Raw genomic sequence first — 15,681 nt, 5'->3', positions numbered from 1 at the left:
ATTAAAGGGGAACTGACCTTAAAAGAGTCCCTAAACTACAGGAATTAGTAAGGTATTTCCCTCCTATCCAAATAAATAAGAGACAGATGAATGCTGAGAGTTTTAGTTCAGCGGCAGATGCAGAACTACAGCTCTTACCCCCCCCTACAGACATGACATGGGGTATAAATACAGATGTGATGCCAGTAGTAGTTACAGGGAACAGCCATAAATAACCCTCGCTGGATGTTTAGATGTGCGCAGCTCACATCATGTTCTGGCAGGATTCCTGTATCAGAGTTGCCGCACACACCCACATATAATTGGCGTGTTACACACCCAGCACATGGCTCGCCCCTCTGCTCTCTGACTCTGGGTCACATGGGATGGGGAGATTTAACCTGCTGGGTGCCAGAGTGGAGGAGACCTGGGCAACCCGAAGAGGAGACTTTATTTATCACTCCCTTAAAAAAAAAAAAAGACACAAAAATCTGCTGAATTGTACTATTCTGTGTGGTTGCTAGGGTCAGTGACCCCCTGCAACCTGGATTGTAAGACCAAATTTATTATTGTCAACTAATTAATTATAATATCTTAAATTAGTTTGGGGCAGTTAGAATACTGAAAGCTTGAAAACATCATATGTGACTCCCCTCCAGGAGGAAAACCCCATGGCTCCACCCCCAGATCAGTTAATTACCCCCCCCCCCTCAGGAATATTCAGGGCATTGGAGGTACATTAATTGTTTAATTGTCATTTGTTTAAATATTAGCAGATTTTGTAAAGCTGCCTGGTTGCTATGGGTTACAGCCCTAGTGCAAAAGTCTACTGAACTGTTTCCCACAATAGAAATGCAGCCATGTTGGAGATTGAGTATGCTGACCTAAAGAGCTTACAATTAAATACACTGCTGGCTTTAGCAATGCATTGATCACTTGCAAGAGTAACTACTATATGGTACCAGACATGGTAAAGATTCTACATTCCAACCTCCTTGTTGGCGGTGCCAGTCGTGCCACATCAGTGCCACAAGAAAATGAGTTGATTGTGCCAGGCTGGGGTATTAATGGGAATTCTGTGCCAATAAGAGGCTAAACTTCTACTTTTGGTTATACTGCCACCTGCTGGCCTCCTGAGTAAGGACACATTAATACCCCCTGTAACTGTAGAACTGAGCCTGTAGTCTTATGGCTCTATGGGGGCTGTTCATGAGTATGTATCACTATCCATTAGACTGGGCAGGGCTCTTAAAGCAGCAGATTAAATATGGCGGCACCCAACTGAGCGGATAGCAAATTCACTGCAACAAACACAAGACTTCTGCTTCAGAAATAAGAATATGACACATACAGCAAAGAAATAAAAACTATGTCAGGTTATATTCATTGTGCTGTTACTGCTCCTTTAACAGGAAAGTAAACCCCCATCAGCAAGCCCATAATATGCTTATTATTTGCCATAGGGCTGGCGTACATCTTCTCAAGTACAGCAGCTTCTGGGAGATGAGACCTGGTACTGACACTCAGCGTTAGAGTTGCCCCCTGCCCAGTAACAATGAGACTTTTATCATTGAAACCAGAGACAACATGTTAATGCCCCCAGGCCACCATTGGTGGAAGAATATGGTGCCAGGATTATTGTCTGTGAATGGAAAAGGTGGCTGCTATGAACACATTCATTTTGGGGTCCCGGCATTTGACCATCTTTAGAAACCCTGGGCATGTTGGGTGTCAAACTGTTCAGAAGACCCGTGGGAATCCTATTTATCATGTTTTATCTCAGTATGTAGTGACAGGTGGGCGATACAATGCTGTAAAGTGCAAGCATTCTGGTAACTTCCTGCATAAAGCAAAGCTTTGCAGTCATTGGGACAAATACACATATTTAGTAGGGATACACTGAATCCAGGATTCGGTTCGGGATTCGGCCAAGATTCGGCTTTTTCAGCAGAGTTCGGATTCGGCCGAATCCTTCTGCCTGGGCGAACCGAATCCTAATTTGCATATGTAAATTGTGGGGAGGGCGGGATTTCACATGACTTTTTGTTACAAAACAAGGAAGTAAACCAATTTTTTTCCACTTTTTCCTTTCCCGCCCCTAATTTGCATATGCAAATTAGGATTCGGTTCGGTATTCGGCCGAATCTTCCAAGATGGATTCGGAGATTTGGCCGAATCCAAAATAGTGGATTCAGTGCAACCCTAATATTTAGCCATTTAGGAATGAGCAGAATATGAACTTCACAACAAATAAATGGATTTCTGGGGTCAGGTGACTGTTAGAGGCAACCTTTACTGATTCCTGGAGTTAATGTCAGTGGAATAGGGGTTTTTGGTCTGTGAGAGTCTGGAAGCTCCAGAAATGTACAGACATTTGGCGAATCAGTAGCAGTTTTGCCCATTTAATCCTCTTGTTTGTGTTCTATTTCTTGCTGTAACTCTACTCCGCCTGCTATTGGCCGCCTGCTCTCCTGGCACGCCTCTAATTAGCCGACACAGTGATTGGATATCTCCAGCCGCACCGCTATAGGAACTGATTGCTGAGCTATGATTGGACGTTCTATATCTTGTAGCGACCTATCGGCGCCGCCACTATTTCCCGCGTTCCCGGATTGGCTGATCTCCAGGCAGACTCTCTGTCATTGGCCGGCGCTCTCCGCTGCCTCAGCATTTCCGGACTGCATTTCCCGACTTTCGCCGCGGGTGACGCGCTGGTCCCGTGACTCCGCCTCGCTCCTCCCGGTCAGTGGAAAAGATGGCGGACGAGGAGGGGGACGGGATCCATTCTGGGCAGCGGAACGGGGGCGGAGGGCCGGGCAGTACCGGGGGCCCGAGGGTGGTTCGTATCGTCAAGTCCGAGTCCGGTTACGGCTTCAATGTCCGCGGGCAGGTCAGTGAGGGGGGGCAACTGCGCAGCATCAACGGAGAACTCTACGCGCCCCTCCAGCACGTGAGCGCCGTGTTACCCGGGGGGGCCGCCGACTCCGCCCACATCCGCAAGGGGGACCGGATCCTCGAGGTGTGAGTACTGGGGGCCCTCCTGTTATTTCTCTCTCTCCCGGGCCCCTCCTCATCTCTGGGGCCCCTCCTGTTCTATCTCTATCCTGGGGCCCCTCCTGTTCTATCTCTATCCTGGGGCCCCTCCTCATCTCTATCCTGGGGCCCCTCCTCATCTCTGGGGCCCCTCCTGTTCTATCTCTATCCTGGGGCCCCTCCTCATCTCTGGGGCCCCTCCTGTTCTATCTCTATCCTGGGGCCCCTCCTCATCTCTGGGGCCCCTCCTGTTCTATCTCTATCCTGGGGCCCCTCCTGATCTCTGTCATGGGGCCCGTACTTGTATTAGTGTGTTCTGGGGTGTGAAGACTGGGGCCCTGGCCTAGGGGCCACTCCTGATATATCTCTGTCCTGGGGCCCCTCCTGGTATAAATCTATCCTGGGGGTGTCTGTGCCTAAGCCTAGGGGCCCCTCCTGATATAACCTGGGGTGTAAGTACTGGGGCCCCTCTGTATATGTCTTTCTCCTGAGGGTGTCAGTGTAGGGGCCCCTGTTTATAACTGTCTGGTCTGGAGATGTGAGTGTGGGGCCCCCAGACCTACGAGTCAATCTGAGGACAATGTGACTGTGGGTCAGTGGGGGCCCCATATACATCTTTATCTGCACTTTATTGACACTACCCAGGGGCCCCTTGTTACACAGGGCATTGTGGGTAATTCTACAGGCTGAGCTTTATACAGGGGCCCCAGAGCTGGGACGTTGGAGAGAATGTTACACGAGAGGTTTCTGGGGGGGGGAGTCGTTTTGCTCTAATGAAACATTCACCCCAAATCTCCTCCACTCACTTCATATTCACTGGCTCAACTGTCACTGGGAAACTGTCACATTTCTCTTTCTCCACATTTCCCACTTCCCCCGACCAGAAACGATTTGTCTTGTAACATTATTTCCTCCTCTTCTTCCTCTTCTTCTTCTTCTTCTTCCTCTTCTCATGTGACACTTGTGCACTTTGTACCATTCACCAACCTTCTACTGACTAATGCTTGTGTGTATGGGGGGGCTGTTACCCCAATGTTTCTATATATCTGTAACCTTGTTATGAGCTAAGGGGGCCCAGTCTGAAGGTCAGTTAGGGGGAGATTTGGGGTGAGTGTTTATTTGTACCCTGGGTACCCCTGGAACTATAGCAGGGTGACACCCCAATGTTTCTATATATCTGTAACCTTGTTATGAACTAAGGGGGCCCAGTCTGAAGGTCAGTTAGGGGGAGATTTGGGGTGAGTGCCTATTTGTACCCTGGGTACCCCTGGAACTATAGCAGGGTGACACCCCAATGTTTCTATATATCTGTAACCTTGTTATGAACTAAGTGGGCCCAGTCTGAAGGTCAGTTAGGGGGAGATTTGCGGTAAGTATTGTGCCCCCGGATCCATTTATAAGGCTATTGGTGCCACTGGGCTTGCCTATTGTACATGCCTATTGGTTGCTGTGCTGGGTACCATAGTAACGGGGTTATCCAGGCTACGCACTGTGCTGTGTAATTACCTGTGTATTGTGCTCAGAGAGGTACAGAATGTATATCAGTTGTGTTACTGATTAGCCCAAACACAGATTAAGTTACTGGGATTCACACCCTGTAGAGCTCAATCTCGTTATTTATTGGCCAGAATGAACAAGTACTGGTGTCCTTGGGTCACACTATTAAAGAGAACTCAGTGGTGCCCGGTGTATGGGGCACTTATCTCCTGTAGAGAAGTGTGTAGGTAATGACACCATACTCAGGGGTCTCCCCCCCCCCTATATAGATACATTTTATTCACCCCTATGTACACTCTGTGAATAATGACCCCCAAATCTCACCTCCAGTCAAAAACTGTCTCCTTGTAGGACGGAGATCCCACTGGTACCACAGACCTTACCTGATCCCTGTAACCCAGAGAACCCCATTCCCTTCTCACCCTTTGCCCCTTGTATTTGGGTTCAGGAGACCAAGTTCCCAGCACCCCATTAGCAATGACACCGAGCTATTTTATTTGCTTCCTCCCAGGAATGGGGTGAATGTGGAAGGTGCCACTCACAAGCAAGTAGTGGATCTGATCCGGGCCGGAGAGAAGGAGCTCGTCCTCACGGTCCTGTCTGTGCCACCCCACGAGGCGGAGAACCTGGATCCAAGTGATGACTCCTCGGGGCAGTCGTTCTATGATTACACCGAGAAGCAGGCGGTGCCCATTTCCATCCCCACATACAAACACGTGGAGCAGAATGGAGAGAAGTTTGTGGTAAGGGATGGCACCCTGGCATTGCCCGGTAACTAGATGGTTCTGGTAATGTGGTTGGACCTGGTACATTTGCCTTTTGTGATGCAGGTATACAACGTGTACATGGCCGGCAGGCAGCTCTGCTCCAAGCGATACCGGGAGTTTGCCATCCTCAACCAGAACCTGAAACGAGAGTTTGCCAACTTCACCTTTCCCCGGCTGCCAGGGAAGTGGCCGTTCTCTTTATCGGAGCAGCAACTGGACGCTCGCAGGAGGGGCCTGGAAGAGTATTTGGAAAAAGGTGTGAGGAAGGGCAACATGCTGGGAAGATGCATTTGAGATGGGGGTGTGAATAGAAAGAATGATGATGGCAGAGACCCAAGCAGGCAGAACCATTTCAAGCCAAAGTCCATCATGGGGTTACTATGTAAGAGAGTTCGGTGCAAAGAGATCACTGAGGAATTTAGGACTTTATATGTTGGGGGTGGAGGCTTCTATAGTTCAAGATGCTGCGGAGGGTGGGGTGGCATCTCTTTACCAGTCTAGAGAGTGGGCCAAACTGGTATTGGACTAGACAATTGGCAGAATAATGAGAAGTTCCTGGGTCAGGGTTTTGCACAAGTTCCAGAGCAAATTTCATCCCTCAATTTGTGTGTTCCTTGCAGTGTGCTCCATACGTATCATAGGGGAGAGTGACATCATGCAGGAGTTCCTGTCCGAGTCTGATGAGGTACAAAGACACCGTTGGGTTTATTTGGGGTGGGGTCGTTCTGTGTCTCTGAGCAGGAGAGGCGGTGCTGATAGAGAAATGGGCTGATCTTCTAACCCCTGTTGCAGAATTACAATGGGGTATCTGACGTGGAGCTGCGCATTGCCTTACCGGACAAATCCACTGTAACCGTGAGAGTGAAGAAGAACAGTACCACGGACCAGGTGTACCAGGTAAGGACTCCCCATCTGTGTGTGGCCTCCACGAGGTCCATGTGGCACGGTCACCGACTCCATCTTCTTCCCGTAGGCCCTCGGTGCCAAGATCGGGATGGACGCAATTACAGCCAATTATTTTGCACTCTTTGAGGTCATTAATCACTCCTTTGGTAAGTGCTTTCCGCTCTTCATGCCCAATCCAGCGTGCAGTGTAGGGATCTGTCACCCCCATCGACGACAGTAATTTTTAACTGAGAGAAAAGGTTAATGTTCAGTAGAGTTGGAGGATATGGGTTTTTTGGTTCTGCTGTAACTAGAGCCTTCCTCTTAAAGACACAACACCAAAAAACTTTTCTTACTGACCAGTACAAGGGGAACAGATATGTTGGGTGCGTTGATGGTAACTCCTCTCTGGATCCCACTGACATTTCCAGCTCTTGCAGATCCAAATTTTCCATTACAATCCTTCATGTGGGCTAGTGGCACCAGATAAATGGATCAGATGGGGGAAACCATTTTATTATTATTTGACTTGATTCTTAGCACCCCAATGCAGTTGCCTGCAGAACTAATCAGGACCAGTCAGAACTTGGCTTGTTTCAAGGGAAGCACCTAGGCAGATCTTTGGCAGTTTGGGTGCAGAAGACTTTATGTGCTTGGCAAACTAGGTCAACTGTTGCTTTTCTTTCTTGGGTTCAGTCAGGAAGCTGGCCCCCAATGAGTTCCCCCACAAGTTATATGTACAGAATTACACCTCTGCGGTTCCCGGGACTTGTCTCACTGTCCGGAAATGGCTGTTCACAACCTCAGAAGAGGCTTTGCTGAAGGACAATGACTTGGCTGTCTCTTTCTTCTTCCACCAGGTAAACAAAGCATGTGTGACAGGGGGGGTCTCATTGAGACTTGACATTGAGTTTTGGGGCCCATGTGAAATGAACCGATGGTATTTTTGTGGTCAGCCTCGTGGATTTGCTGAGGGATAAATGAAAGTTTTTCAGGTTGTGTAGCAAGTAGGTTGAAGGTGAGTCATACCAACTTCTTAAGACTTCTCAAAACATGGTGCTAAGTTTATATGCAACTGTTGTAGGAAGAAACAGGGTCTGATGGAATTGTAGCGGAATTGGTGAGTCCACAAAAAAGCTTAGTTCAGAATCCAGTCCACTTGTGAACTAATGGTAGAGTTATGCTCAAGGGAACTCAACGATATTGAGGCTGATGGAGGCTAAGCTAAGAGAGTGCTGCAGTTGCAAGGCTGAAGGAAACATGGAGAGACTTTACAGGGATCAGAGCAGCTGAGACTGATGGAAACAGATGAAGTTGATGGAAATATGGAGGCACAGCTGAGGCAGTGAAGCAGATAAACTGATGGAAACATGGAGGCTGTGTTCAGCAAGAATGGCATTTGCAGGGATGATTAAAACATGGAATATCAATTCAGGGAAAATTGCTATAATAGAAACATGGAATCTCTGGAAGCATTGTGGTTGTGAAGCTAATAGAAATATGGGTTCAGTTAATGAAACAATGCAATGTTAATTCTAATGGAAATATGGAGATTCTGTTGAGGGAGTGGAGCATTTATGAGAGGCTCTCCTGAGGGTGCAAGGCCACGGTGAGGCTAATGATTACATGAAACCCTTGTTGAGGGAGCACTGTGGTTGTGAGGTTGATGGAACTGTGGAATAATGCTGAGGGAAGTGTGGAGGTTTTGTTGAGGGCGCAGGGCATATAAGGCTGATAGGAGCAGAAGCTTCAGCTCTCAGAGCATAGTTATTGTATCACAAGCTTGGGCATATGGAGCAGGATTTATTTCTTTTATGTGGCTGATCAGTAGCAGTGACCCCATTAAATTTACATGTCACCCCCCTGCAGGCAGTGGATGATGTGAAGCGAGGCTACATCAAGGCAGAAGACAAATCTTACCAGCTGCAGAAGTTGTGTGAGCAGCGCAAGATGTTGATGGTGAGAGCAGTGGTGGTCGCACTGACAGGAGTAGCCCATGCGTACATGCCTCCATTAACCTTTCTCATATCCGCCCCTTTGCTCTCCATGCTGGAGCCGCCTTCTTCCATCCCATGTGGCTCTTCTTTTTTAACCTTTCCCGCTTGTCCCAGCACCTTCCAAGCTCCGCGCTCACCAGCTGCCATGCACCTTCCCATTACCTTTCCTCTCTCCACCAATTGTCTTTCTTCTGACAAGCTCTTACCCTCCTCTCTACCCTCCCTTAGTATCTGAATATGTTGAGGGGCTGTGATGGCTATAACGAGATTATCTTCCCGCACTGCTCCTGTGACTCCCGCAGGAAGGGACATGTTGTCACCTCTATCAGTATCAAGCACTTCAAACTGCTGGCTTGCACCGATGAGGGACAGCTAGAGGTGTGTAGGGATCATGGTGGGGATACTCTGGGCCAAAGTATCAACATCTGCTCTGACCGGCTTCTGCTTCCAGAACCAGGTGATTGCGTTTGAGTGGGATGAGATGCAGCGGTGGGACACAGACGAGGAGGGAATGGCGTTCTGCTTTGAGTACGCCCGAGGAGAGAAGAAACCACGATGGGTGAAGATCTTCACTCCTTACGTGAGTATGAGGGAAACCATCTGTGGTGGCCTCTCCCTCAAAGGCATTTCTGTGACCCCTAACTCTGCTCTCATTCCTGCAGTTCAACTACATGCACGAATGCTTCGAGAGGGTTTTCTGTGAGCTGAAGTGGAGAAAAGAGGTAATGGCCACTCACTCTCACATGGAATTGTCTCGTGCCCACGTGCTGTCTGTGGGGTTGAGGGCTCTAGGGCATCATTATTAGCCAGAGAAGCAACAAGAGGTCAACGGGGGCTAATGCAGTATAGGTAAATTGGTGTGTAGTTTGTTAGGTTGAGGTGGGGGGTGCCTATGTGTGTTTGGGGAGTTCTGGGGTCTAGAAGAGAACAAGAGGGACAAGCATAAGGGGGCTCTTCTAATGCTTCTCTTTTCTCGCTAAGGTTGAAGAAGAGGCGACCGACAAGGACAATAAGAATTGCAGTATTGACAGTACATGCAGCAAGGTAGCCACACCTCCTCCTGCTCGCTCTTAGGGGGCGGGTCACAGTGGGGCTCCCACACTTGTGTAACCTTCCTTCTCTCCTCTGCAGAACATCTTTCAGATTGTACGGCTGCAGCAGAAGGACACCAGCACCTAACACTCTCTATCAGCGCGGCAAGACCTGAGCCCCACCCCTTTTCCTCACCGCAGGGCGGAGCTCCGTAACAGTGTAACACAACATCGAATCGGCTTGGCCAGGAATGAAACGAAATGGGAGTCATGAGCTGTGTGGCCCCTGGCTCAGTCTGTTGTAATGCATTGTGGGGAGGTGGGAAGGGGCAACTGAATTTACACACAAGCATTTTACCTCCCGTCAGGATCCATTTCAGTGTCCTTTAAACATCCGAGCAGTCCAATGTCTGTCACTTGCTATGTAATGCTTCACAATTTTTTCTTGCCCCTGTAGTCTAGTCCCAAACTTATTGCCCCCCATTAACACTACTACCACCCTCCCCTCCTTCCCTTGACCTTTTGGATTCCAGAATCCGTCGCTGTTCTCCTCGGGGGAGGGAGATGAAAAGCCACCCCTCTGCTGGCCAATCAGGAATTAGGACTGTCGTACGTGCACAACTACTGTGTGATACATATATTTATATCCGTATTGTACGCATGCACCGGATCACTTGGCTGCTTCGAGGAGTCCTTGGGGGAAGATCCCATTAACGAGCCATAAAAAGGAGCAATTAAGACTGCCTTGGGGGCCCACCCATGTCATTATTATCCCTCGTTAGGAGTCTCCATGCTTTTCATTGCTAAACATCCTACTTCTACCCTGTACCCTTAAATTGCCGCATGGAACGGCTCTGCCCAAACTCCCCTGTAAATAGCAAATGTTCCTCCTTTCTACATTTCATTTCAGCTTCCCTCTCCCAGGGAAGAGCTTGCTGCAGTCTCTGTCCTTGTGGAAGGATATCAGTATTTGAGACCTATGGACGGTGGATGGAGAAGGTTGCCCTTCTGAGTTTTGCCTTCAGGTACCTAATGGGTTAAGCCAGGGCAGAATTGCTTCCTTTTACATCTTCCTCTTTGTGCAGGGAGTGTGTAAGAGGAAGGATATGTGCTCTTACGCTTGGAAGGGACAGCCCAGCACATGACATTCTTCTCTGCTCCTGTCCCAGGCACTTTGCCATTTAATGATTTATTGGCCCGGCAAGATGACTGCTGGTTGTTTGTACCCTTAGTGGCCTGCATGCGCAAACCCAGGAATCCCTCTGCTAGCCGCCCTATTGAACTAGCAGAACTCAGATGTAGGATGGGCAGGTAGGGCACCATGGTGAATTGAATGTAGGATTATGTCTATTCTTTTGCACACAAATATTATGGAATCTGTTTCACCAAACAGCATCTAATTATATAGAGGGTTAAGTTCAACCCATGTGATCCACAGGAGTGTGAACTGGTGGGAGGAGGAGGTGCCGTTAACCTGTTGTAAGGCTACAGCATCTAAGGGACTCACAGGAAGGTCAGTCTGTCCCGTCTTGAGTCCTGAGCAAATTCCCTTTTCTGCAGGGGACTGACCGCTCTCTACTGCTTGGCAGCATGATTCTACAGGGTCTGGTCTCGATGTTCCTCGTCAAAAACTTCCATTGGTGACATCTGTAGAAAGCCACACCAGCAATAAGTCACCCAGATGGGACTTCTTCAAGTAAATGAGACAGTCATATGTCTCTTGAGGAAGTGAAACTGTGTCCAGAAGAAGAGGCCTGCAAGGGCCCTATAGACTGTTGCCCTGTGAATATTTCTATATTACTGCATGGGTGCCAAGGATCAGTATTGCAGGCAAATGGTAGTCACCCAAATTGTTCTCCTGAAATAGTTCTCTTTAAAGGACCTCTGTAGAGAATGATAGGCTTGTCTTGTTAGACAGATAGAACTCTGGAAAGCACTAAAACAGGTGAGCATATAGGGTTCCTGTTGTGGGAGCATTGAGTCAGCAGTAGAGGACTTCTGCAGAGGTTCAAAGACTGGTCATTGGGATAGGGCTCCTGCAGGAGAACCTTAAACTGTTACCTGGAGAGAGTGATAGACTGGTCTTTAGGGTTCCTGTTGAAGAACTGCATGGTTAACTTTTAGAGGACACAGACAGAGAATCATAGATGTCATCGAGATATGTCTCCTGCAGGAAAACTGTAGACCATCATCCTTTCGAGGACATCTTCAGAGAATCGTAGATGCTCATGGCAAAGGTCTTCTGCAAGACAACTGTCATCCAGTGTGTTCTCCCTACATGAGAATGATGGACCGATCAGCAGAGGAACAGGCTGTCACCTGTGGACCCTGCAGGGAATTATGTGTTTACTGAATTCTGTTTCCTGTAGAACGATGCAGTCCCCCAGAAATTACTTCTGCAATGGGGACCCATTCTCTGCCCCTAGGGTGAACATTCTAGTCCTCATCTTCTTTCACTGCATTGTTTTGTCTTTTAATTTATTATTCTTCTTCCTTCGAGAAGGAAACTAACCATTTTTTTCCGGCAGTGTATATTTTTCCTGGTATTCGAAGACGGCAAAATGTTTAACGAGAAAAATATCCTGACTCACATCAGTGTTTTTAATTTGTCGTTCTAGAGCTAACCACTCTAATGTCGTTTGGTAACAGTCACCATAGTGTAATTAATTGTAACATATTCTTTTAAATAAATCAGTTTATTGATGAGACTATACTTTCTCTTCTGTACTTACCTGTGCTCACACCTGGGCTCACATGTGCTGGGGGCACCTGGCTTGGCATGGCAGGTAGATTTTCATTATTATATTACTTTCAGTGAGCTGCTTTAGGAACTTTATTTGGGCTGCTGCCCTAGGTTCCAGCCTACTTAGCAAATATATTTTTAGAATGGAGTTTGAGAGGGGGTCAGATCTTTTCTCCTACCCCAGCTGGTGGCAATTAGGGCACCACATGTGAAAATATCAAACTCTTGATTCTGTGAGACTGAGCTGATGCTGGAATCACGCCATTTATTACAAATTTGGCCTCCATGTAGCCTGGATGTACCTGAACAGCTCCAAAGCTTGGAATGCTGCATGGTCAGCTCTGAGCCTCCATTTAGCAAAACTGACCGGCTTTTAGATTGTAAGCTCTAAGGAGCAGAACCCTCTTTACCTCTGCTATGTGCCAGTACATTTATGTTCGATGTTTATACCTCTCTGCTTATGACACATTATCAATGTTGATAATGGTGAATAAGAGAAGTGACAGTTGATGAATAAGAGAAGGTGGTATTGCTGCATTCTGACCAGTATCCAGTGGGGGGAGATGGAGATCTGATAGAACTTCTTTGATCTTTGCTCATTAGAGCTTACCATTCATTTTATATCATATCTGAGAATGCAATGCCAGTCATTTTACTTGGCCTCCATGAACACATTTTGCTGGTGTGGGCCTCCTAACCTTAGGAGGAGCTGGTCAACATTTTTTAAACCTGCCAAATAAAACCTATATCCATAGTACCTGGATGTTGGACAAGAACCGAGACCCATCATACACATAATATATATTTATGGCTATCTTTACTGTGTAGAGTTGCAACTCTCAACATCCCTGTTCTAGCGCGAGTCTTTCTCATAGAGAACTGCGCTACTTCACCTGTATCTCCTTATCATCTTCTCAAATATCCACCAGTTTGGTGAGATCAGAAAAGCAGATCTTTGATCATCCCAGATTGGATCATAATAGAGCCGTTAGGAGAGGACCTCTTGCATGAGAGGCTTCTTCACTGTTGAGTTCCTTTTACCAATATTCTTGATATTGGGTGAGGCAGGGGTACAGTTTTCGGAGCCCCTAAGGCAAAAAATTATAGCGGACGTCGGACAGAAATCACAAGCAGATTCTTCATCAAATTTATTTCATTTAGACAGAAAAAAAATTAAATCCAAATAAACAGCAATAAATAAGAAATAAGTTAAGCATTATATAATCATAGGGAATTGGTCATTTATAACCCCAGCCCCCACCTGTTTATATTATATTAAAATACCCTTTCCCTGCATACCTGCTCCCCTTAACCAAAGGAAGAAGAAAAAATTAATAGTTCTAGAGTTTTTACGATAAAATGGCAGAGAATTTTTTCTTTTTTTTTTTTTTCTTTTTGTTTTCTCTAGTCGCAAACAAAATTATGTACAATTTCCGGGAGATTTCAGAGACTGTAAACATGTTTAATCCTTCTGCGCGGATAGCGGCAACCCTTCGGCTATGACCTCTGACCCCCCCCCTTAACTGAATCAAAAAAAAACCAATCGGGAACTGAGAAGAAAGGGCAGTCAGTGCCCTTCTGCAGTCAATCATTAGCCATCCCCAAATTAGGGTTTGACCCCTTGTAAGCCAGATGCATTTTCCATGTAGTGCAATGACATCCCAGCATTTAAATATCTCAAGTGCATCTGAAGTCAGCATTCTGCTGTAAATGAACCCCCATGTGATTATCACTTCCAGGGTATGTGGCAGAGAAAGCAACCCTGCAGAGCATTGGCAGGAGTAATGTTCTGCAGGGCAATAGAAACATAGTGGTGTGCTGTTTGCAGCTAAGCCCTACAGGAGAGGAGATGCTTTTAGGAAGCTCCCTAGAGGAAGTTGTGCAGTTTAATGCTCTGCTGTAGTATCTACTATGGTTTGGTAGCATTCTCTGTAGGAAGGTTTATGCTTTCTAGGAGCACCCAATAAAAAGTCCCTCTATGGTTCTATAGAGGGACAATATTTTTTATCAGTGTTCATATGGTTCACATATACTCCCCCGCTGGGTGCTTTGACTTTTATCTACTAAGAAAAGGTGGGAGTGGGCGGCAGGTAAAGCTAGGCTTCTGGATGACCATCAAGGCCAGGAGTCTTGTACTTTTTTTTTTTTTAATGAGAACATTGGGATAAGAAGATATTGCACACTAAATCCCGTACCCTCCATCCTATATCCTATTTACACAGCAGCCTTTGCTGCCTGGACGTTTCTGAATAAATAGCTAGGGGCTCTCTGTGTGCGATATGCTCCCCCGCACCCCGATTCTGAAGAAATATACATCCCATCCCTTTGAATATGAAGCTTAAACTCTTGCCTGTGGAATATGAAAAAAAAATATCTCAACTTCTGGTCTGCCCAACAACTGTGAGACGCGAAATTTACCATCAGCTAAACACATTACCTGGCCCACAAAAAAATGTAACCTGTGTCTGTACAATCGCACTTTTGCGGCCAAAGGCCTTAACCATTGTCTCCAACTTTCCGGATTTTGGTAGCTGAATCGCGACATGAAAAAAATCCACTCTTCTATGAGTATTTAGTTCCTCTGATCTCTCACGGCCATTTATTAAGACGTACAGAGAGTCAGGAATGTTCTACATCTCTGGGGGAATGGATATGTCTGAAGGTCCTTGCTGGTTAATAGTTGGGCAACCACCAGATTTAGCAGTTTGAGATTTCCCCTGAAGAAAATGTTCTCCTTGGTCCAGCAGCAGTAAAAAGTTTTGAATCCGTTCTGAGGTGTCATGAGAGAAATAGTAGAAAGTAGAAGGGGCTGGAACCAGGATTCCCTTGCACCCCAAAACATATGCACACCCTGAAATACAAAGCAAGAAAGGACATTTAAATAATATGCCAGTGACTGTCAAGAGTCTCCTTGCACTGCACGAGATCAATAGGCCAACATGCCTTTTACACCCTCCTCATCTGGGTTTGAATCATAGGGGATCAGTTTTCTTAAAAAAAAAACTTCAGTGTGGAAATTGGCAAGAAAGCAGCGTGTGATTGGGCCGATATGGAAAGTTAAAATATAGGATATATTTCTTTTGTAAATGAGGACAAAGATGGTGAAGAGATGAAAGCTAGTTTGGGAGAAAGATAAAAAAAAGGTGGAAGCTAGATGAAGAGTCTACAATAAATGGAAGATAGAGTCTTTAGTGAAGGAGACACACAAGGACAAATAGAGAAGAGATGAAAAGAAAGAAAGCTCCTGCAATTAACAATAAAAGTCAATAACAGAGAATGAGGCAAAGCTACAGAAACACGGTTGCTGAAGAGAAGAAGGTAATTGTAGGAGAAAGGGAAAGGTGGAAGCTAATATCGTCTATAATGAATCGGTGATAGGGTTCTTGGTCAAGGGAAGAGAAGGAAGAAGGGCTCAAGATGAAGAGAAGTAAAGCTGCACGTGACAGCGACAAAGAGAAAATACAGCTAGAGTAAATAATTATGGATTCTATGATAAAGGAAAAAGGTGTAATCGAAACAAGGCTAGAGGAGAAAAATGAAGGCTGTGGTAGAATTTGATGACCTCTATTTTAAAGGGCTAAACCACATGTTTGAATAATTGGTTGGTCTGTCGGTAATGTTAAAATTTGACCCACTCATAGAAAAAGGGCCATTAGCGTCATCGTACCACTAATGATCTGTAAATGATACGTGAGGAACAGAGAGACATGTTTATGGAGGCTTAAAGGTGAATTTTTATTCACTGAGAC

The 15,681-nt window shown here is 46.4% G+C and overlaps 2 protein-coding genes across 6 annotated transcripts in view; one reads left to right on the top strand and one right to left on the bottom strand.

Moving 5' to 3' along the window:
- Nucleotides 1-2,594: 2,594 nt before the first annotated feature.
- snx27.L (sorting nexin family member 27 L homeolog) lies at nucleotides 2,595-11,897 on the top strand. Of its 2 annotated transcripts, NM_001091258.1 has the most exons (13): nucleotides 2,711-3,000; nucleotides 5,021-5,252; nucleotides 5,340-5,532; nucleotides 5,897-5,961; nucleotides 6,069-6,173; nucleotides 6,250-6,328; nucleotides 6,858-7,021; nucleotides 8,031-8,120; nucleotides 8,387-8,536; nucleotides 8,610-8,738; nucleotides 8,821-8,880; nucleotides 9,140-9,202; nucleotides 9,290-11,897. In NM_001091258.1, exons 1-13 carry the CDS (start codon nucleotides 2,735-2,737, stop codon nucleotides 9,335-9,337), a joined length of 1,644 nt encoding a protein of 547 aa, NP_001084727.1. In that variant the 5' UTR covers nucleotides 2,711-2,734; the 3' UTR covers nucleotides 9,338-11,897. The 2 variants fall into 2 exon arrangements, with proteins under 2 accessions (XP_018084312.1, NP_001084727.1); XM_018228823.2 differs by lacking the exon at nucleotides 8,387-8,536 and having other exon boundaries at nucleotides 2,595-3,000.
- A 1,170-nt stretch (nucleotides 11,898-13,067) lies between these two features.
- Nucleotides 13,068-15,681, bottom strand: part of celf3.L (CUGBP, Elav-like family member 3 L homeolog) — a 28,237-nt gene continuing 25,623 nt past the window's right edge. For 3 of the 4 annotated variants that reach the window (XR_005963154.1, XR_001932543.2, XM_018228613.2), the window contains one exon: nucleotides 13,068-14,783. The gene's annotated coding sequence lies outside the window, so the exon portion shown is untranslated. 4 annotated transcript variants of the gene reach the window in all.

This window comes from Xenopus laevis, chromosome 8L (genome assembly GCF_017654675.1).
Source record: "Xenopus laevis strain J_2021 chromosome 8L, Xenopus_laevis_v10.1, whole genome shotgun sequence".
Lineage (NCBI taxonomy): Eukaryota > Metazoa > Chordata > Amphibia > Anura > Pipidae > Xenopus > Xenopus laevis.
Note: the sequence above shows the minus strand (reverse complement) of the source record. Positions and strands in the feature narration are given on the sequence as shown.

What these genes read in the sequence shown, in the direction of transcription:
- snx27.L (NM_001091258.1), top strand. Translation starts at nt 2,735, where the DNA reads ATGGCGGACGAGGAGGGGGACGGGATCCATTCTGGGCAGCGGAACGGG. An exon ending in GGGGACCGGATCCTCGAGGT is followed by an intron (nt 3,001 to 5,020) that starts GTGAGTACTGGG and finishes GCTTCCTCCCAG; the next exon opens with GAATGGGGTGAATGTGGAAG. An exon ending in TCTCTTTCTTCTTCCACCAG is followed by an intron (nt 7,022 to 8,030) that starts GTAAACAAAGCA and finishes ACCCCCCTGCAG; the next exon opens with GCAGTGGATGATGTGAAGCG.